The sequence below is a fragment of the Calidris pugnax genome, unplaced genomic scaffold (assembly GCF_001431845.1).
Source record: "Calidris pugnax isolate Ruff unplaced genomic scaffold, ASM143184v1 scaffold853, whole genome shotgun sequence".
Lineage (NCBI taxonomy): Eukaryota > Metazoa > Chordata > Aves > Charadriiformes > Scolopacidae > Calidris > Calidris pugnax.
The window spans coordinates 2677-26052 of NW_015091774.1; the positions used below are offsets into that span (position 1 = coordinate 2677).

The 23376-nt window shown below is 39.7% G+C and overlaps 1 protein-coding gene across 1 annotated transcript; it reads right to left on the reverse strand.

Moving 5' to 3' along the window:
* Positions 1-673: 673 nt before the first annotated feature.
* Positions 674-17963, reverse strand: IL18RAP (interleukin 18 receptor accessory protein; the record flags this gene model as incomplete). Its single annotated transcript, XM_014962024.1, has 10 exons — positions 17877-17963; positions 13747-13878; positions 12336-12600; positions 12052-12226; positions 10395-10569; positions 7998-8066; positions 7619-7739; positions 5746-5900; positions 4777-4914; positions 674-844 (listed from the first exon to the last, which is right to left on the reverse strand). Coding segments are annotated over exons 2-10 (1393 nt in total), but the record flags the coding sequence as incomplete, so codon positions are not given.
* Between the last annotated feature and the right edge of the window lie 5413 nt (positions 17964-23376).

Sequence of the window (23376 nt, forward strand, 5' to 3'; positions counted from 1 at the left end):
GACATACAGGGTGAAACCTAAGGGGATTTTCCAGAGGTTCTTAAATCAATTTGTTACCAAATAGAGGGGAAATTTTGAGTGATTTCCCAAATCAGTTTTGCCAGCTGCCCTAGGACTCCCAAAAATATTTTCCAAACGGGCAGTTAATTTTCTCATTGCGTATGTATTTATAGATATCTAGATACAGTTATTTCACAGTCACGTATAATCTACATATACACACGCAAGCACAAATGCAGACTCAGACACCTGTATCTTAAGCCGCATCAAGATTCAAGAATTTTTAGAAAAAATTTTTTAAGCACATACTATCAGATTACTCTCAACCCATTTAAGAAAATTATATGTTAAGTTCTTTGAAGTATGCACTGTCATTTCTGATACATTTTTCCACTGCCTGTTATGTTGGAGGCCCATTTTAACTGACACGATGCGGTGATGCTACTACAGAGATTCAAAGTATCAGAAGCTGATCACTCTGGTGTAAATGTCAAAACAGTCAACACAATTTTTATAAGGAAAATATGAATATTTCCCAGGTCCCTTCCATGAGATTTGAGCAGAAATTCCAGTACCAAAGTACCATTTGCCGATCTGGTGCATATGGTTTTTTGGAAAGTGAAAAACAATTGTATAAAGAACTAGAGTTTTCAATCACCCACAAGGACCTTACCTCCTCCTGGAAGAATATCTCTTTCAAGAATGCATAACTTGTATCCATATTTATTTTCCAGTATATCTGGAAGAAGCTCCAGGGCAAATTTTTCCTCACTAATTAAAGTAGAGTCACTTTCAGAGGAGTTTAGTTTTGCATAGGACACAAACGCATCAAATTCTTTGCCATCTAAAATAAATGAATAAGCAACATTGTACACATTAATCAGTCTGTCTGAAGCACTCAGCTTCTTTCTTAATGTTCAGTTTCCATTTATATCTATTTAAGTAGGCACAACACAAACCTAAAATTATCACCTGTTTATGAAGCACAACCATGTAGTTACCCAAAGCCAACCCTTATTCCTTACTGTCTTGCAAATTTTGTAGGCATATATTACCAAAGGAAATGAGGAAGCTACAAAAAACAAGTGTAACGAAATTTAAATTGGACGTTTTTGTGCATTTTCACAAACATGGACCAGTTTTCACGAGTGGAAGATCTGGCCCCTTCCAGGCAAAATCCACGTTGTAGGGAATGAGTCCCAATCTTTTCTCATTTGCCCAAACACTGATTCAAAAAATACTCATTAACGCACAGCCTACTTTGAAAAGATAGTGAGTTTTAAAGGAAAAATGTTCTTAAATACTAGCTGCTTGCAAAAATGCACTGTTTTCATGCACTGTTAGGTTTCTAATCAGAGAGACTGGTGCAAGTAGCAAAGCCTAAGTCTGATCCAAGTATCAGCTCAGACATCACGTACTGATGTTCCAGACTCATTAAAGAACATGTTTGTGTGGTACAGATGAAAAATAAATATGAAGAACTTTTATCAGCATTGTCAGGTACTGATGACCTGAGTTAACTCAGCCAATGACCTGAGTTAACTCAGCTTAACTCATTCTTAACTACAAGGCAAAAGCAATTCTTATCTATTTGCTAAATAAAATTTGGACTACACTTGAGGGAGGAAGAAAGAAAACAAAAAGAATTGCTGGTGAAAGCCAAAGGCACAGTGGACTCAGTCTATTTCCCCATATGTAGATGTCTGATGCCATTTGAGGTGTCCTAAGATTGATGGGACTGCCAAATTTGACGTGGAAACTATTGGAGACTCAAATCCTTTGGAATGGCAGGACATCCTCAGGCAACCCAAATGACATCAGACACATATGTTCAATCAGCTGAGTCGTATCATCGGTCAATACATTTAATGGGACCCAGAAAGAAATTCAGTTGTTTAAAAGCACCCTCCAACTGCAGGGTGCTGCTGCAGGGCAAGCTGAGAAGCTCTCTAGATTTCACTATACTGAGTATGTCTTCACTGCATGGGAACTGAGACACCCACCTCCAGCACAGACACCTAAGTATTGGTGTTGAGTGTCACCTCATGCCTCAGTGTTAAACTCTTGTTTTCTGCCCCTACATGTAAGATTAGGACTACAAACCTGAGCTAGGATCATCAAGTTCCCACAGGATCTAGAAGAGCCCATGTGGATTCCAGGGACCAAAGGAAATAAAAGCTAAAGACATGCATAAGCTGGGGTTGAACATCTACATGTAAAACTTGCGTGTAGTAGAAAGTATGTCATCAAAACAAAACATAGGTGTGCAAACTAGGTTTGGAGGCCAAGGGTGTGACTAGACAACACATAATACTTCTCAGCTCCTCCCCTCTCTGCTCCTGGCCACACGCTTTCACCACTTCCTTCTACTGGTGCTGAAGCTGTTGTGGTAACAGAGGAAGCTGATGCACTTTGCTAGCTACCCACTGTCTTTTACTGAGCTATTTTTCTGCCAAGTTGAGCCAACTTAGGCCCACAAGAGTGAATTGCCACCAGCAGTCATGCAGGACTAGTGGGGGCATTGAAGGTGGGGCAGAGAGTCACTACATCGGTTTAGCTGAACTCAAATTCGCTACATCCTGAATTTCAGCTCCTTTGAAAACAGTTTTGAAATGACAATAAATTGCACTACAAGATGGATATTCTTCATTTCACCCACAGAGGTCACTGCAATCTTATTAGACAATGACCATTAATGAATACATCACTGTTTTCCTTCATAATATTACTATTTATTACACTACCAAGTTAGAACTAAGCACCACTAGGATTTTTCTTTTTTTCCCTGAATTTTACAGAAGGAAAATTATAACCTGAGGAACTTTTGGCACAAACATTGAAGATGCCAAAGGGTAGGGAATGAAGAATACCAGAGTTAAGAAAAGTGAATGCATACATGGCCTATAAATGTTAGTATTACAGGTTCTTCATTGCTTCTTTCTCCTTGTGGAAGAAGGCAAGATTTTAAAGAGACATATCTGAATTGGCTAAGGAGGAAGACCAAGGGTTAGAGAGGCATGAGAAAAACAGTGACCTTAACTGTTGTCTTCAACTACCAAATGAGAGGGTACAGAGATGATGGACACAGACTCTTCTTTGAGGTGCACAATAATAGGAGAGGAGACAAGTTGCAACAAGGGAAATTCTCATGAGATGTTAATGAAAAAGTTTGCACTGTGAGAGTTGTCAAATACTGGAACACATTGTCCAGAGATGCTGTGGATTCTCTGTCCACAGTATCTTGAGCAACCTGGCCTAGGTTGGCTCTGCTTTGAGCAGGGTGTGGGATCAGGTGTGGGGTCCATTCCAACCTTGTGGGATTCTGCAATTTTCTGATTCTGTGCTGAGAGGGGTGGGAGAGAAGAAATGATGGACAGGAAGAAACAGCAAAATTAAGACCTAACTGCTGCTTTGCCAGTCTATGACCAAAGCCCTTTCAGACCTCAGGTGACTTGATATGCATCCACGCAAAGTGAGAAGGACATAATCCTGCAGGTAAAAACACCTTTAATGGCCAGTCACCTTAGGCAGAAAACTATCTGGGCAAGCACAGTTGGTCTGCACACTCCATGCCCCCAGGCTGCAAATGATGCTACGTGCATGTGATACGATATGTGAGAGTTGGGGAGCGGGACAGAGGCTGCCCTGGTGGAACCCAACGGCATCTTCAACTTCAACACACAAATCTTGGCAGGTCTGTCTCTGTCCTACTGACATACAGGGTGAAACCTAAGGGGATTTTCCAGAGGTTCTTAAATCAATTTGTTACCAAATAGAGGGGAAATTTTGAGTGATTTCCCAAATCACATTTGCCAGCTGCCCTAGGACTCCCAAAAATATTTTCCAAACGGGCAGTTAATTTTCTCATTGCGTATGTATTTATAGATATCTAGATACAGTTATTTCACAGTCACGTATAATCTACATATACACACGCAAGCACAAATGCAGACTCAGACACCTGTATCTTAAGCCGCATCAAGATTCAAGAATTTTTAGAAAAAATTTTTTAAGCACATACTATCAGATTACTCTCAACCCATTTAAGAAAATTATATGTTAAGTTCTTTGAAGTATGCACTGTCATTTCTGATACATTTTTCCACTGCCTGTTATGTTGGAGGCCCATTTTAACTGACACGATGCGGTGATGCTACTACAGAGATTCAAAGTATCAGAAGCTGATCACTCTGGTGTAAATGTCAAAACAGTCAACACAATTTTTATAAGGAAAATATGAATATTTCCCAGGTCCCTTCCAACCTAGAAGATTCTGTGATTCTGTGATACACTTCTCAGTTGGCGCCCTATATCATCTTATTTCTCTCCTTTGTTTATTCTTCTGAGAAATTATTCAACTTCAGGTGAAAAATACAATAGACTCTGGAGTGCTTCTCTTAGTTCTGAAGGACCTTTGATTCTTGTCCACTCTTGAACGCTTTGGAAGAACGAGGTTAAAGTGTTGGAGATACTCTATTATTCCCTGCAAAGGGACTGCCAAAATTCATCTTCCTACTGTAATCTTCCATGGGTAAATTAGGGATCTTGTAAAAGGCTAACTGTGACATTTCAGCTGGTATTAGGTGTTTCCTCAACACTTTTTGTCCACCTGAATCCACTGAGCATCTTGCAAGTTTTAACAATCTTTGTATTGGCTCATAGAGAACATGGTCATTAAAATAATTTAATTAAATGCTTAATTCACAACAGACTAATGCACATGGCAAAAGGCAGTAGAAAAACTGGAGAAGATTGATATTATACAATGTTTCTTACCTCCTGTAGTTTCATTGTGGATCAAATAACTTCGGTACATCAGCACTATTTCAATCCAGTGCTGGTAAATAAAGACAGCGCACAAAAGCAACACAAATAGTGTAGAAATGGCACTGCATAGCACGTATAAAAGAAACACTGTAGAAAGAAAAGGGTCTATTATAATTCAGGTTTCCAAAATAATGTTGACACTTAGATAAAAAACTCAGTGCAAAAATGGTGGCAAACTATCTCACAATCTTCATTCTTGCCCCACTGGCAAACTTTAGGGAAGTTAGGAATTCATTTAGCTGCAAACCTTAATGCAGTTTCAGTCTGCCATTAGGGACCTTTTTTGAATGGTATCTCCTTGATGGTATGCAAAGCAGATCTGTGATGGAAGGCACAGAGAAAAGGGTCCATCCCTCAAGGTGCAAAAGTCAGATCAGAACAGACATAGCTGCACATAGTGCCCCGCTGGAGACTTTCTGCTGCTCCAGTGCTGAATCTCCACTGTGAACTATAGTTCAATGCTTTAATTTCCACACTGATTCTGGTTTTGGCCTTTCTTTGAAAGGCTGCCACATTCATATCAATTATGGTAATTTTGCAGAAACATGCATGCTAAGGACTGGGGAAACAAACAGAAATGTCCTATAAAATTCAAGGACTACTATTGCTTTCAGCAGCTGCTCTGCTTCAGTTTAGTAGATTGCCTATTAATGCTCAGAGATGGTACTCTCCTTTTTCTGCCTCCCAGTTATTCTCCACTTTCCACTTGGCCCACCTGCCTGCAGTAAGTCCCCTGATACCCCTGTTCTTCTAAGTAGTCCTCAGAATAATGTGCCTTTCTAGACATCTGACAAATCAAACTTTTTCTCATCCAGCTTCAAAGAACTTCTGCAGCTGGCTAAAAAGCCAGTGTCAATGGGGAAAGAATTTGAAGCACTGAGTAAATCAAAATGTGTCTTCAAGAGCAAATAGTTTTACCTCTCTGCTTTCTTTTCAGCTGGATCACAGCAGTGGCATTCCCCACCAAATTCTCAGCAAAGCAGGTAAAGTTACTTCTGAAGTCCATTTCAGTAACTTCTTTCAGTTTCGCAACATGAAGAAGCGTGTGCCCCTTTAAACTTTTATGATAAATGCTAAAGGGAAAAGAATATGTATTTGCATGATACCTTTGGTGTTCAGTCACAAAATCCCCAAATGTCTTAAATGCAATGAAAGAGTAGCTCGCAACTTCTTAAGATTCAGCTTGAACTTTTAACAGCGATACAATATCCTGGTTTGGAACTTCCATTTTGTTTTTACTTTGTAAGAAAATACTAATGTCAAAGGTCTGCAGACTGTAAGGTTTATTCTTAATTCATCTTCTCAGCAAAATACTTAAGCACTTGCCTAGTTCTAAATATTTAGCCCCTGTTGTCTGCTACAAGATTACTTTTGTTTTTCTAAGGTGTAAAAAATTGCCCCGGAGGAAACACGGGGAAACAAAACTTGAAAAAGGAGCCTTAAGAGAGAATGAGCTGGGCAAAAAGACTGAGCAGCGCAGAGGTAAAGAGCCCAAGAACAGGACAGGCAAACAGAATAAGACAGATATAGGGGACAGAAGTATAGGAAATGAAGAGGTAACAGAGGAATCCCTTCGGGGGCAAGTGGGGATTGTGAGGAACTGATCTGTGTCTGCAACTGCTTGAGAACACCCAGGCTTTCTCAGTCTCAGCATTACTCTTTGAGGGCTACAGGTACAGGTGGGTCTGGGTGCTCCTGAAGGTGCCTTACATCACGCCACTGCAAAATGACAGTCTACCTTGGCTCTACCTCTGCTAACTCAAGATACACAAGCATGAGCAAGGGCAAGAATTCAACCTGTACTGAAAGTCTGTTGGTAACATTTTATTACTTTGGGATTTTTAAAAAATATACAAACAGAAATTGTATGCCTGCAAAAAGCCAAGACCTTGGTAAGAAGAACATTACAAAGCTAAACATTCAGAAGTTAGGAAATTCCGATTTCCAATCTACCAATGAGGGAATGTATGTGCCATGTGCATGTGTGTGTGTGATATCATCATTTGTTATTTTTTCCCCATATGACTCATATTAAGAACTTGATTTTTAGCAGTGACAGCAGGTCTTTTTCTTCCCCCAGTGTACAGAAGAGTTTTCCCATAAAGATGACCTTGAGGCTGTATAGTGAAAGACACACTTGCCTGTGTTGCCTACGCTGTGTTTCTTGCCCAAGTTTGAACTGAGTAAGTGAATGAGGCAGGGAAGTACAGGAAGGAAAGTTTGGTAAATATTTAGGTTGTCCCCATGTCACAGGACACACATTGCTTCTCTGCAGGGTCTGGTTAATTCTTGCCAGGAAAGACTCTTGAATTCAGTGCTGCAAGTCCTCAGGCTGACTCAATAAACACACCCCATCATCTGAGGCACCCGAACTCCTTTCAGTGTCCACAGTACTGCTTTACTGATCTGGTTTATTCCCCACCTGGAGGCAGCTTCCAAAGACAGATTGTGTGAGTTGCTAGCAAGGCACAACAGAGGGAACACTTGAAAACAGCTGATGCAGGCACAGGCAACCGAGCAGTGTTCATATTGAAGCTGTCCACGAGCTAAAGCTTTAGGAGGAAAAGTTAAGATTGGGCAGAAAGTTTTTCTTGACTTTATGGCCATCAATATGTGTTTCTGTATATGAGGTGCACATGCCTGACACATGCTTATGGACTTACACATTAATATGTTGAAGAACAGAGCCTCCTGAGTTTCTGTCAGTAAAATGTATTCAGTAAAGCTATTGTAGAAGGATTTTTACAGTTGCTGACTGTAGTAGCGATCAGACTACTGGGTTTTTTCTTACCTTGTTTCCTGAGTCAATTTCTCATTTATATTTTCTTTGCTGTTTCTTTTCCATGTTACCCTCATTGCAGAAACTCTTTCAAACCCAAACTGTACACGGCATTCCAATTCAAGTGGCTTTCCTGGAACAAATTAGCACAGGAAAACTATGTATAAAGGTCACCAGAATATTTTTCTCTGAAATAGCCTGAAATCTGTATAATGCATGATGCTTCCTTTAATACCCAGGATGATATATATCAAGAAAAAAACTGTATTTTGAATAAGATTTTCATACTCCTAGAGAGCAAAGCTGTTTTGCTTTATCAAGATAAATCATTATCTATCAATACCGCATTTAAGTGTTTTCTTTCGCTGTCAGATGAGGAATAAAAACTTACCAAGCTCTGCCTCGAGGATCACCACACCGTTGGGATACAAGAAGTTTGGTGGATGGATAGTGTTTTTTGCTGTAATTAACAGGAATGCTGTTAGCAACTATAATGCTATCATCAGTGCAGAAGACCAGAGAAAATAGCTCACAGAATTTTCTTTTTCAAATTTCAGGTGGAATTTAGACAGCTAAGTCCAAGAGGTTGATTTACAATTGTTGAGGTGTCTGAGAGTGCACAGATAAGGGAGTTTTGACCACAAAACTTATTAAGCTATTTAAACACTTGCTGTCTCAGTTACTCTGAGGCATTGCCACCATACGGGAGCTGAGGACCTCTGTGTCTATCCTGCACTTAAGGTTATTTAGGATGCAGAAATAAGGGACACCCCCTGCAACACTCCCCAAAGGATGCAATCCCAGTAGCAGTTCCTTGCCAGGCCCCATTCCACGCCCAGCAAACATACATACAGCACACACACCTTATTCACTTTAAATACACAGCATAGGTAAATGCATTCAAATAACCACGTGTTTTTTTGAAAACAAGGGCTGCCAAAGGGCACAGTTAATGACACCCAAAATTTGTACAATCTAGTAAGCAATTACCCAGGCTCCAGAAAAACAGCCTGGAGGGGCTAAAACCCACAGCTCTGATATTCTAGGAAATCTGCAGGAAATGGTGCCGCATGACACTTTTCTTTTTTTTTTTTTTATACCAAAGCCACAGCAGAGAAATATATGCAAGATTCGGGGGGAGTGTATATGCACACGGCACCTTTCGAGCGTTTTTCTGACTGTGTGTGAAGTGAGGGAAAAGAACTGAGAAGCACAGTGCATTAACTCAGGTTCAGCCAGATCAGAATAAAAGCAGAGCTAGCCCACACCTGCTTGGAAAATACTGGGGGAATATAGGCGGAGAGAAGAGTAAAAGAGCACCAGACGTTGTAAACCAGCACACAGAGGTTTCAAAAGCTGGTGAGACATGGGCTCCAGGCTTTGTCCTGATGATGTTTATATATTTTTTCCATGACTTCTTCTGGTGAGACATGGGCTCTAGGCTTTGTCCTGGTGATGTTTATATATTTTTTCCATGACTTCTTACTACTAAATGCATCAAACATCTGCAAAAAAACTGAAATCAGCTATTTCAGAAGAGTGCTGTCCTCACTAGACCATAGAACCAAGTTGCCTTACCTGACACCTTTCTTTCACTCCCTAAATCTTGTTCTCCCTTCCACAGAGTGGCACACGTTCCATCAGGATGCTGAGAATAGGTCCTGTGCTACTGTCATACAGAAACAGATTTACTGGGTCTACAAAGCTCAGGATATAGAATAGATGTAGCTATGTTTTCCTCTGGGACCTGTGATTGCCTGGAGTGACTGAAGTGTCTGATGAGAGTGACTTAGAGCACTCAATCACAGATATCTGGAGAAAAGCATAACCACATCTCTCCTCTACAAAACTAAACAGTGTCTCTCTCATTCATCATCCTGAGTTAATAGCATGCTCCCTTGTGTAGTGTTAACCTTGTCCAATGGCATTCTGCCAGGCAATATCTGGGCTTCACCTGAAGGGCAGCAGAGGACAGTAAATATTACAGAAAAGGTCACCATGATTTGAAGGAGAATATAATGTCATGCCATATCACTGTGCTAGAGAATTCTGGTCAGTTTTATTTAATAAGCCATACAAAGCCTATAATAACAGGTCATGCAGGCAGTGATGTCTTCCCCCAAACAGCACAAACAACAAGCTTGTTTGGTAGTTAGATTGCTCACAGGCCTCCTGTTTCCTCTGCCGTTAAAGACTTACGTAGAAGATGGGCAATGATGCCACCAACATCACCTTCCTCATCATGGTCAAGTGAAAAAAAAGGAAGGTCTCATCCATGCCACAAGGAACGAACTTTTACTTTCACATAACCCTCTACTTCAGGAACAGAGGTAGGAATGAGATGCACTGCTTTTTTCCACATTTCCCATGCAGGATTCGCACTCCTTTCTCCAAGCACGTGAATATCTTCCTAACACACCCCATACAGTACATGGAGAACATTGACACCAGTTGAAGTTTCATGAATTCTACTCCTGGATCAAGAGAGCTAAATCCTTTGTAGATTTGACACCCACTGTTTAGGAACTACAATAAATCCAAAGCAGAATTATATCTTGAAATTTATGGCATTGTATGCTACATGTTATTACTGAACATTGAAGGTTCCGGCCAATATCCCAAGATGTCCTTGTAATACTTGGAAGAGAATTTCAATGATCATATACCTAGTTCAGTTTATGAGTTTTTAAGAACAAGAGCCTGAGCAAAAGGCATAAATATGGTAGGAAAGAATAGAGAAAACATACTTTACTTCAAGTACATTATTCTGAGTTATTATATTACTCACCAATCACTTCTACTGTTACTGTTGTTCTCATTGTCCACTGGATAGTGTTGTCATATAGAGTGTAATCACACACATACACTCCAGAATCTTTGTCATAGGTTGGATTCAAGTAGATTTCATCATGCTTAAGCTTTAGGCTTTGTCTGCTTTTACTGTATTTTATCTGATGACCATCCTAATGAAAAGAAAATAATATCAAGAAATTAGAAGTCCTTTTTTGTTGTTGTTGTAGTTCCTGTTATTAAATTATAATCTAAGATATTTGGATAGGATTACCATGGGAGTTGGCTAAACTAAACTTTTTCCACTGAAGCCTGAAAAAAGATTTATTAGTAGTCTGAGGACATTTGTCAGTTATATTAAAAAATTATGGTCTATAATATGTGAATACCATTGTCTTTTTAAACAATCACTTAAAATTTGTGATTGCTGAGAGAAATATGAAAACATGAATCTAATCTAAATTAAATTCCTGTTACTAAAGAGCAACAAAAAGGATCACTTTTTTGATGGACTGGGTATTTTTTATTCTGTAAATAAATTACTTGGAAAACATGTTCTTTTATGAGAAGTAAATCAATGGACTGGGTATTTTTTATTCTTTAAATAAATTACTTTGAAAACATGTTCTTTTATGAGAAGTAAATCATGGGTTTGGATTGTCCGAGACTGATAACACTCTTACTACTTTTAAAAGGATGAAAACTGGCTATTTTTTTAACACATCCCTATTTTTCAGCTTAGTGCATTCATATTCTCTAAGACCATTAAGACTTTTCCTTAAATCAAATACCTGAAAAAAATCCACTAATGCAAAATGGAAAGAATCTCCTTAAATTCAGTTGGTTTCAGATCAAGATGTAGGTAAAGATATACCTCATTTAAAGTTTGAAAGTAAATGAAAAGCAACTTTGACTAGATCCTAATTCTACTTGATAGAATAAATAATGTAAGTAATACCAGGTAATAAAATATGTAATTGAAATTTCAGTCATTTTCATTTGCTCATTTATACAGGTTTAGATGGTATATTACAATCCTTACAAACACAATAGGAATAAATATTAGCTTGCGAGTATTTTAGTGATCATTTGAAAAAGAGTAAATCAATAATGTTTCAGTGAACCAACGTTTCACTAAAAACAAGAGTCTTGGAAATAACAATTTGAAACATTAATCTTAAAAGAACAAAGGCACTTTTTCTTTCATATATTTGATATTTTAGGAATTGAAAATGTTAAACAAAACCCAAAATTTTAAATTTCCATCATATGTCATTTTTGTAAAGAACCTATTTTTATTCTCAATTGCTTCAATTTCATAGGTGAAACAGAATTGAAAATGTCAAAACAAAACCTAAAATTTTAAATTTCCATTATATGTCAGTTTTGTAAAGAACCTATTTTGATTCTCAATTGCTTCAATTTCATAGGTGAAAAGAAAGCATTTCTAGGCTTCTCTTTCATGGAATAATATTTTGAGTGTGGCAAATTTCTTCAAAACTCTTAGTTACAGACTTGATACATAGCTATTCAAGATTCTACTTTTGGGTTAAATTTCTCAAAGAGTTCAAGAACCTACAGCACATGAGCATTAACTAGACCTAAAGCTATACCTCCAATGAGCTTTTTTGAATGCTCAAGAGAGTGACTCTTACCTTGTACCATTTTACATCTGGCTTTTTTATGTGGTTGTAACATTTTGTCCCAGGACAAGTTATTGAATTCCCATTGCCAGCAAGAAGATATAGCGTATTCGTGTCATAATCTGAACATTTTGCCACCTTCTTTGTTTGGACCTCCAAAACAATTTTGAGACATGGGATTTTTTTCCTGAGTGATGCAGGAAAAAAAAAAAAAAAAAAAAGGTTAAACATTTAATACACAAAACAAAATCATTAATTCTTGTATAGAAATATAAGCCTTTTTCTCTATTACATACCATATCATGCAGATGTACACTCCAGAAGCACTCTCTCTCACTGGTTTAAACCAAAGTGCATCCCCTTGGCGAACAGGATTAGAGCTTTCCTTGATAGGCTTCAGTGGTTCTTCATCCTTCTGACGCCAGAACCATTTCACCTTATGCTCTGGAACTGAGCTGTTATAAATGCGCGTAGTATCTTTATCCGGTAAAGCGCATTGTAAAACAAACTCCTCATCACTAATTGCACGATACCGTATTTGAGGTTCGACATGGGAACATCCTGAAAAGCAGGACAATAAGATATCAGTACCACCTGAAAGAACACCCAGTCATCATGTTTTTTTTAAAAAATAAAATAATTAGGCACACTGCAAAAACAGTATGCCTAAAAAACCAGCAAAAACTTAACCTTTTTTGGTGTTAAATAATTTTTTTATGTGACCAGATGCTAGGATAATAGAGAATTTATTTCCTTAAACATGGGATTTGCCAATGTTCTCCTAAGTTTATTCAAAGGTTTTCAAAAGTTTATTAGGCCTTTTTCAAAAGTCTAATGTGAAAATAGCTTAAGGTTTTTAGCGAGCTGATGGTTTTCACATGGGTGCTAACCTGTTAAACCTTAACTCCTCAGAAAAGCAGAGGTTGCTCTTCTAGCTCTCTTCATATTAATGGAGAAGGGGTTGACATAAACTTGAAGAAGCAGAGCTTGCCCACCACGGTCCCTATTTAGGGTAAGATTGACAAGCACTATAGTCTCACTGCTTTCAAATACTTCTGCTCTTATGTTTGTTTTAGTCACTAAAGTGAAACAAATTTTAGGATTCTGAAAGCTGTAGTCACCCATTCTAACCCTGAATTCCCTAAAGGCTGGCTGACCTTGCTGCATAACCCCTCCTGCCAGTCAGGATGTGGTAACCCATGAAAGCATGGCAGGATTTCACTTCAGCAGAAAGGAGAGCATGAAATCTTCAGTTCCTCGCCTGCCCACCTGGGAGGCTCTTCAGTTTCCGTTTCTCTCTGCAAATTGGATCAAGCTCCTCCAGATAGATTGTGTGGGTGGAAGAGTTTGATAGATTGGTCTCACCCTGCCTTTCTCTTCCTTCTCCCCCCTGACAGGCTTGGCCCAGCTGCTGGAGACTTCAAGGAGTCACAGAACCAATTCATTTGCCCCATTTGGTTCTCAGAAATTCTCCTTTACATTTGCCCTTTTCTTTTAATTAAGAAACTGAATTTTGAATCATATGTTGGATAAACTGTATTACCAATACTTTAAAAGTTTGCAGAAAGGCTAGAAGCAGCTGTTTGCCTCACACAAGCATGAACAGGTGCAAGAAAACCTCATGAAGGCATGGCAAAACGCAGACCCACTTTTCTCAGCTGTCAAAAGGCAGCACTAACACCAAAACTCCCCAACGCAGACTCTTACCAGGCAAGTTAATCTCTCTAACTTCTGCCCTGCTGACAAACAATGCTAGGATCCAGCACAAAGTGAGCATTATTTTCTTTATCAATTTTGGTTGATTTTCTGAGACATTTTCTTTAAGAATCATCTTTCTTTCTGTAAAAAAAGAAAATAATATTTTAAAAAAAAATAATACTCCAATAAGATATTTAGGCGATTACGTATTTCATCATGTAGCTCTATAAAACTTAGCAGACAGTGTTTCCTAGATATTGTGCTTTCTAAAAGTGGAGTTTGCAGCACTCTTCCTGCTCATAGTGTTTCACAAAAATGCAAGAAAGTTGAAATTCAAGAATATGCAACAGTTTCTTTAAATGCATCTTGCAAGGAGTTGGTTACAGATGGATTTCCAAGTTATACCTACAAGAATGCAGAGTTCTCAATTTGGAGGAGAAAAGCAGGTCTTTTAGCAGCTGTTGCTGTTAGAAGAGGAATCTGTTCTCTAAAATGAGTGATAAGGTACCAAGTAATAAAATCAACAACTGTCAGCAACAGACTGAGAAAGGCATAACTGGCACCAAAATCCATGGAACTTGGCTGTATCCTGAAGGCCAATAGGCCCGGGGTATGTAAGCAGTATTCCTTTGGGATTAAATCAAATCTGAAGATGTGCTCCAGCTGCAAATACCACTGAGTCCATGGGGCTGGAGTAGAACTATGCAGAAGTAAAACCCTCAAAGCATGTGCTGTGTGAACATCAGGTCTTTGCTTGTAACTCTTTCACCGAAGAGATATGCTCCTACCGGGCTTTATTACCAGCCACAATGGCCATACCCTAAGATGTCCGTTAGGGTCAGCAGAGCAACCTCAAAAAGCCTTGTTCTCCTCCATGACTTACCTGCACGTGCAGCATCAGGCCTCAATTCTGCACCACAGTGCTGTGCTGCATTGCATTGAATGGCCCCAGAAGAGACCTGCTGAACAGGGTAACATCCACACCATCCTAAGGCATCAGCTCTGTGGTGTGCCATCTGTGAGCTGACACCAGGAAACCCAAGGGATTTGGGACCAGGTCTACAAAACACTCAGTAGCACCCAGACCCCTGTATTACAGCATCCTGTACCAGGTGAAACCCCAAACACTGTTGAATGAAGTGTTTTGCCTCTCCTACTAAGAAGGCTGATCTGTGTCCCACAGCCTTCTCAGCCACGTGGCTAGAGGGAAGGCAGACTGTCACACATGCATATTCAAAAGCATGGCTTAATTTGGATATTTAGTAAAAACATAGCTGTGATTGACATCTGGAATGCCTGATTCAGGATCTCAGTAAAGGCCATGTGTTTTGCTGATGTTCCAGTTGTGCAACCTAGACCTCAAGGAGCTTTTTGCTTTGCTCATTTAGTCACAGAGTGACTCTGCATTTGCATAGCTGCCAGAGACACAATGAGTCAGCCCAAGGGAAAAAAAGTAAAGGTCGGGCAAAGTCTAGTCTATTGGATCCTCATGCAAATCAGACACGACTCATGGAAGCAGGCAGCAAGAGGGCATGCAGTGCAGACTGCACTAGCAAGAGAGGTGAAGAGAACTCCCACTCTGCACTTTTTCAGGCACCTACTCTGTGTAGAGAGGAGCACTTTAGTCACCCTTCTCCTCAGCACATCTCTATTCCTTGCAAGTGAACGAAATGATCTATTTTTCCACTCAGAGGCCACACAGCGTAGGTTACGTCATTTATCTTAACCCATCCTGGTGCTTTGTTACAGATTGGCTGCTGCCAACTGTCATCGCCCCATACAGCTTTTAAAATCATCTTGAAACTCCAAGCCAATATGTATGTCTGAATAAAGAGACAGTTGCCTACCAGCATAGGCTAAGGACACTGGCTCACCAACTGCATAAGCATCAGTGGATCCTGAACTTTGAATGTGAGTTTATGACATTCCTGAAGACCTCTCTCAAGGCACTCATTGAGGGCTGCATCTCTAGCCCTATTAATGCTGTATAAAACAAAGGAAGATGTTTTGAGTTATGTCACCCAACAACCCACGTAGCAAAAGCATACTGGTGCCAGTAGCAAGCAGAACCCAAGGGCCTTGTGTGTGATTCAGTGCTGCAGTCCCTTGAGCAGGTGAGCTGACATAAATGGATCACTGTTGTCAAAAGGGGAAAGTTTTATCTACTTCTCCATCCTCCCTACGCCCCTCTCCCTTGATCCCAAGCAAATGGTCCAGACCCTGTCTGGCAACAGCTCTGGTCATTTCTGGTAGTCATTCAGTCTATTAAGTCATCAGAAGCTACCTGAGGAGTGCTTGACCTGATAAGCAATGACCAAGATAAAGAACAGAAGCATTTACTTCCCAGCTGCCCATTTGTCTGTAATCACAGAATCACAGAATGATATGGGGTTGGAAGGGACCTCTGGAGATCCTCTAGTCCAACCTCCCACCAAAGCAGGTCTGCCTAGAGCAGGTTGCACAGGAACTTGCCCAGGTGAGTTTTGGACATCTCCAGAGACGGAGACTCCACCATCTCTCTGGGCAGTCTTTTTCAGTGCTCTGCCATCCTCAAAGTTAAGAAGTTCCTCCTCATGCTTAGATGGAACTTCTTATGTGCAAATTTGTGCCCATTTCCTCTTGTCCTGTCGCTGGGCACCACTTAAAAAATACTGGCCCCATCCTCTTGACACCCTCCCTTTAATTATTTATAGGTGTTGATCAGATCGCCCTTCAGCCTTCTCTTCTCCAGACTAAAAAGACCCAAGTCCCTCAGCCTTTCCTCATAAGAGAGATGCTCCAGGCCCCTAATCATCTTTGTAGGCCTCTGCTGTACCCTCTCCAGCAGTTCCCTGTCCTTCTTAAGCTGGGGAGCCCAAAACTGGACACTGTTCTCCAGATGGGGCCTCACCAGGGTAGAGGACATTCTTTACATCTAGCAAAACCATCTCAAGTGACCATTCACAAAGCATTTAATAATGCCAGTGATGTATAATCTCTCTGCTCTCCAGTTTACTGCCATGCTAACAACTCCCTCTTCAAGCTCAAAAGGCCAGCATGAATGGGGAAAAAGTATGAAAGGGAGAGTTAACTAATTAATGCTGTAGCTTTGGTTAGCAATCTGTTTCATTTTCTCTTGTCTTTTGCTAGCCATAGGAAAATACACCACTGTCTGGGGGTTTTTTGTTGTTGGTTTTTTTTTTTTCTAACTGGTAACGTTTTTATTAGAGAACCTTGGAAACTTTGCATTTTTATATTGCTTTAAAAGTATGGTAGTGTGTGAAATTAAGAAGCGTTGTCTTGCAAGTGAACTTGAGAGGAAGAGAGAAATTCACAGCAGAAGCAGATAGCAATTACCAAAGGAGACGGGTAACTCTCCCGAAACAGGATAATCTTAAACTGACCGTTTGGGTGTATTTGCACTGCAGGTGGACTCAAGGTGATTCAGTGATTCAATATATTCAGTGACTCATTTTATCTTGGCCAGTGTCTGTCAGAAAAAGAAAACATTCTACTCTGGTCAATATATTATCAAGGGTCTCTCCGCCTTCTCCTGCCACGTACACACTCGTATTATCATATCCTTAGTCTAGGGATTTAGGATGTCATTTAATTGGAAAGTAATTTATCTGCAAAGGAGACTAATGTGGTCTTCATTTAATTTCCTGTGGTAAAAAAAATGTAAGAGAGAAGAATAAGAACTGTATTATTTTGCCTATGTTTCAACTCCTAGAGGACCCTCACAAGAAAACCATGAATCTCTATTTCATAGCATTTTGTGTGTATTTACATAAAATATAAGCAAATGAAATCAAATTCACTTTCTTGAGAGTTGCACCAAATTTCATTATGTCTTTGAAGTCCAGTAAATAGTGGCATGCCGCAATCTTATAATCTACTATTCTGATTCAGATGAAAATCACCAGCATCAGAGTTATCAGTTCCTGTGTCTTGTGCATCAATGGAAAGAGAAATATAATCTGATTCTATGAGGAAGATTAGTAATCATACAGGAGAAGAAAAAAGCTTCACCATACCTACAAAGCAAAAATAAATAATCTAATGAAGCTACTTACTAAAACACTACTATTTTGTCTGACCAAGCAATTAAAACCAATTTACTTTAAAATGCACATTGAAAGATAATAAAACCAGCTCACCTGTCAAGCAGATGGAGTAGAGAAGGCTGAAATCTTTAGCTATACTAAAAAAATAATTATCTCAAAATCTTGCTTGCACATCCTACGCTACACGATAAGAATTGTGGTTAGTTCTAGCTGTGCACTGTGTTGGGTCTGTTTCCTTTACAGGAATTTCCTCTACCTCACTGTCATCATCCCTTCCTTTCTCAGTTTAGTTGCATTCGGTTCAAAATTTCCGGGTCATTTTCTTGTAAAAAGAACAGGGGAAAACCTTTGCCCCCAGTAAAAGATTAAAAACTTTTGGGTTCTGAAATCTACTAGCATCATGTGTAAAAATGTGTTGGATTTTTTGGTTTGCTTCATTTAAGAGGAGGAAGGGTAAAAGTTTATTTCTTTTTTTGCCCAAATGCTGGTACTGGATGGGTCAAAACAGTGTGTAATGTCTGAAATCTGCAAGAGAACCACACTTCTGCCCAATATTGAATAATATTCAGTATAAGAGCTGCGTTCTCCTTACTCTTAGTCTCCTCAGCTACCTTCCACGCCCACTGCAAGTGGGCACTAGAAGGGGACTGTGACACTCTATTACTTTCTCTCTGTGTCCTCCCAGTTAAGCCTTGTTGGGCCGGGTTACCCAAACCCAGTTTTGGCAGAAATAGAAAAGAGAAGCCCTGAGAAATCTGAGCTGTGACTTGGCCCTTGGACCTGCTAGCCAGGTAGAGCACTTCAGCACATACAGTGCCACACGATCCAGCTCCTCTTCCAGGCTTCCTGTATGGATGCAAAACCCATGACTCAAACTACATAAAAGCATCTGAGAGCACCTTGCTATCAATTCAGTCCCCAGTTCTTCCTATTTCAATAGAGGTTATGTAAATATACAGGTCCAGCATAAGAACAGTAGGGCTTGCTTCTTCATTCCTGGTGTGAAGGTCACTCTCTTTAGATTGGGTCAATTACTCTTGTTTTCACAACAAGAAGGTAAAAGAAGGCTTTTTGCTGTATAACAGGGGATTTAAATGTTGCTTCTGCTTATATACACATTTTTTTTCACAATGTCCAGTATTAATGTTTGATTCTGCTGGGTTCTGGCACTTAGAGATACAGGGTTTGTATTCTCAGCTTCCACCATGTATTTCACTCTCTGCTCTTACCAGAAGAGAGCCAACTCCTGATCAAGATTGGTGATTGTCTCCTAAAATATTTTCAGTATTTTCACAGAATCACAGAATATTCATGGTTGGAAGGGACCTCTCAGATCATCGAGTCCAACCTCAAAAAAAAAAATCAAAAAAACCCCCAACCAAAAACACACCACACCCAACCCTCAAACAGATACAAACCAACACTCCCAGCCACTAGAGCATGCCCTGAAGTGCCACGTCTACACGTTTCTTAAATACCTCCAGGGATGGTGACTCCACCACCTCCCTGGGCAGGCTGTTCCAGTGCTTCCCCACTCTCTCAGTAAAGTAATTCTTCCTAATATCTAATCTCAACCTCCCCTGCCGCAGCTTTAGACCATTTCCTCTGGTCCTGTCATTATTCCCTTGGGAAAAGAGGCCAACACCCATACCTCTACAACCTCCTTTCAGGTCGTTGTAGAGGTCAATGAGGTCTCCCCTCAGCCTCCTCTTCTCCAAACTAAACATGCCCAGTTCCCTCTCATATGACTTGTTCTCTAGACCTGTCCCCAGCTTGGTGGCTCTCCTCTGGACACGCTCCAGCACTTCAATGTCCTTCCTGTAGTGAGGGGCCCAGAACTGAACACAGTATTCAAGGTGAGGCCTCACTACAAAATATATGTTTGGTTTATAAGTTACAAATGGCTCCAATGTATCTCCGTTGATTTCACTATAAAGCGTTAAGCTCTTTGAAGGTGTCCTTTCTGATGAAAAAAAGGCATTTTACTTTCCTTTTCTCTTGAAGGAATTACAGATTGCGAGCCCATGATGCTTGCAAGCCAATGCTGCTTGCAAGCCATCAGAAGACTGTCAGAAAGAGAAGATGGTTCTTCCCAAGGAAACATCTATCACTTTTATGTTATATAATTGTTTGGTTTATAAGTTACAAATGGCTCCAATGTATCACTGTAGATTTCACTATAAAGAGTTAAGCTCTTTGAAGGTATCCTTTCTGATGAAGAAAAGCCATTTTACTTTCCTCTTCTCTTGAAGGAATTACAGATTGCAAACCCATGCTGCTTGCAAGTCATCAGAAGACTATCAGAAAGAGAAGATGGTTCTTCCCAAAGAAACATCTATCACTTTTATGTTATATAATTTTAAGCTATATAATTTTAACTACTAACTATCGTACTCTCCAAATAATAGGTTTATTACACACAAAAAATTAAGCAGAGCAGACAACTGTTAGAGCACATCTTAAAAATACAACAGAAACACCAGCCACATAGAGTTTTGAAGACTCAAAGTGGTATGTTGTACTGGATAACACACTGGATGAAAGTCTTGTCAAATAGTACCAAATATCTGGCTGAGCCTTTGCTCCAATTCATCCCTTCCTCTTTTGTAAAAGTAATGCAGATGCTAAAAAAGCACTCCTGTACATCCCAGGCTTCTTTGCTGCTAGAACAAGTTTATAAAGGAGAAGGTAAAGGACTGCTATAGAGCACCCCCCCCGCTTCCTCTCTCTCCCCTCCCTCTCCTCCCCCTCACTCAGCCTCCCACTCATACATTTAGCATATTTGATGCTATAGCTTCAGGAAATTGTGCCTCCCCACCCTTATGGAAAGTCAAGGCTGGTGGGAGGGGTGTCCATATCTTACCTTGTCCATCTCACTTTTGCTCAAGCATTTTTGACAGCCGAGAAGCAGAGTGGGGAATGCACCACCTCTGTGTATGTAGTGTAATATTACAGTGCTGGGAGGATTATGTCTTTTTAGTATTCTGGTACTATTCTGCCTTGACGTGTTTATGTATCACCTCCTCCTCTGCTCAGCTATGGTTAACACTGAGTGGGTAAGAAATTTTCCGCTTTGATTATCTTCTACACTGAGTCAGTGGTGTTGGTTCTGCTGTCACGGGTGGTGTCTCAACAACCTCTAAACATAAACCTCTGTCCATTTTGTACGAGGTTAGACAGTCAGTGAAATGGCATTCAGTGAAGGGCAGCTTATGGAGCAGTGGGGTACCTCGCCTATTACTCCACTGTTAAATAAGGGAAGGTGGTGTTATTTAGTACAAAGTCACTGCACTGCTCTGCATTCTGCCTTGGGCATCAGGGTGCAATATGGCCAGTGCCACAGAAGTACTTTGGCTGTGCTAATAACTGAATAGATCACTTGTCGACAGAGAAAGAGGAAAGCAAACACTCGTGACCCAGACCTTTAAAATCTTTTCACTCTCAGACTCTTTAGCGATTAATTTGAAAAGATTGCCTGACACCTCAAATTCCATGCCAATCCCTTCTTGCCTTCTGTGATAGTCTAGCTTACTGCAAGCCAAGAAACATAAAACTGACAAGGATGAGCATTGTTGTGTTATGGGTTTTCTTTCAGAAACTTACTGTTCTCCAGCACGAAAAGTACAACAGAATAGTTTCCCCATTACTCCCATGGGAGACCTTACTGGTCTAATGGCTTTAATGCCCATCATAAAATTATTCATGGCCACATGTCCTTGTACAAATACTGTTCCTTAGCTTAAACAGCTCTTCTTTCTAGTGCTTTTTCTTTCCTGTATGCATTTGTTGACAATGCTCCTATTCCTTTCCCTGTTGATTTTACCAGCCTTAAGAATTTAAACTCCTCTAGGATCCCTTCACACGATTCTCCTGGTGATACTCATGGAGGTCTTGCAGGTTTCAATCAACTTCATTGATATTTGCATGGTATTGTTTGACTTTCCTTCATCACGCTGGTAGCTGGCAACAATCCTGAAGTTCTCACAACTTTTCATTTCCAAAGTATGACTTCCTTCCTTGTAGCTGAATTTTTGCTGCCAGTCCCCAAAGGCAGTATCTTCCTTAAGTACTACGTAAATAAGCATGCTTAATATGATACATATTAAGACACTATACACAGATAGAGACATTGCTGTCACAACTGAGGTGAACGCTTAGGCTCAAGTCTCAACTGAATGCCCGAATTCAGAAATAAGGTGTACCCCGTAACAAAGTTCCTCAAGAGACCTCTTTGCTAGGGATATTCACATTATTCCCAGTATGCACCGACAGCTCTTCACAAACAGACACAGTCACTTCTGAATGTGTCCTATTGTTTCTAAAAAGTCAGATTCATTACAACATTAGAAGTAGTTTTGGAACCTCTTATGGAACAGCATTCTTTCACTATAATCAAAAAACCTCAAGAATTAGAGCAATAAGACATTAATCTATTTGATTATCTTTCACAAATACCTTAAGCCATCAATGTACTGAACTTCTATTATTTTTGTGTTTGATAGGTAATCAGCAACATATGTATTACACTGGACAGTGGTATATACCAATAGAGGCCAGATAAAAGATCCAACAATGCAATATAAGAGACAAATCTTGCTGATGTACATACCAATAGAGGCCAGATACAAGATCCAACAATGCAATATAAGAGACAAATCCCTGTGATGAGTTGTTTATGTATTTAGCTGACAATGAAACTAAAAAATGAGACTACTGTGGTCTATCTGCACTTTCAGGAAATTTGGATTGTTGAACCACAGGAAGCTGTCATGAGTTGATCAAAAGTGGAATAGATACTTGTGGAGCCTATTTTCTATTTTGCATTTTACACAACTTGTGGAGAAAGCAGAAAGCTTGGTAACTACTCTTTCACTCAGGCACTTTATCTAATTATAGCTACTAAATCAGAAAACTATTTTCCCAAAAATGCAATCACACTTTTTCAAAACACTGAATACTTTTCAACTACACCACAAGCATCTCACTAAGAAAGGCAACATTTCAAACATTTTATTAAATGTATATAGGATTTAATGACGTAAAAGTTGCCTCTTCTGTGCAAGCCAGATCACAGGCATTTCTCAAAAGAAAGCCAATTGTTGGTTTTTTTTTTTTACTTTCTCTGAGGAAACAAGACAGAAGAGGACAACTTTATTAGATAACCATGGTTCTAGAGTAACTTTCCAGGCCAGACTCATACATCTTCTTACCTGCTAATCTTTATTTTATTTTCTTGCTGATTTTTTATGACCTTTTACCATTTAACCCTGGTTTGCAAGTTCTACCTCCTCTCATATCTCTGAATGCAGATGGCAACGGAGGAACAGAAGTGCTTATAGAAGGCAAAAATTATGGATATGGAATTAGACATTGTGTCCATTTGGAAGGATCTCTTCACTGAAAGACTCTCTCTGAACTTGGCACACTGAAACTGGACACACAGGACAGGGCACATAGACAATTATAATTCATTAGACTCCTACATTTCAAGGCTCTTATATGGTACTACACTATACACTAATACTTTATAGAATAGACCTAATTCTTCCCAACATTTACATTCAAATTATCAATAGACAAGAAGACTTCTTTG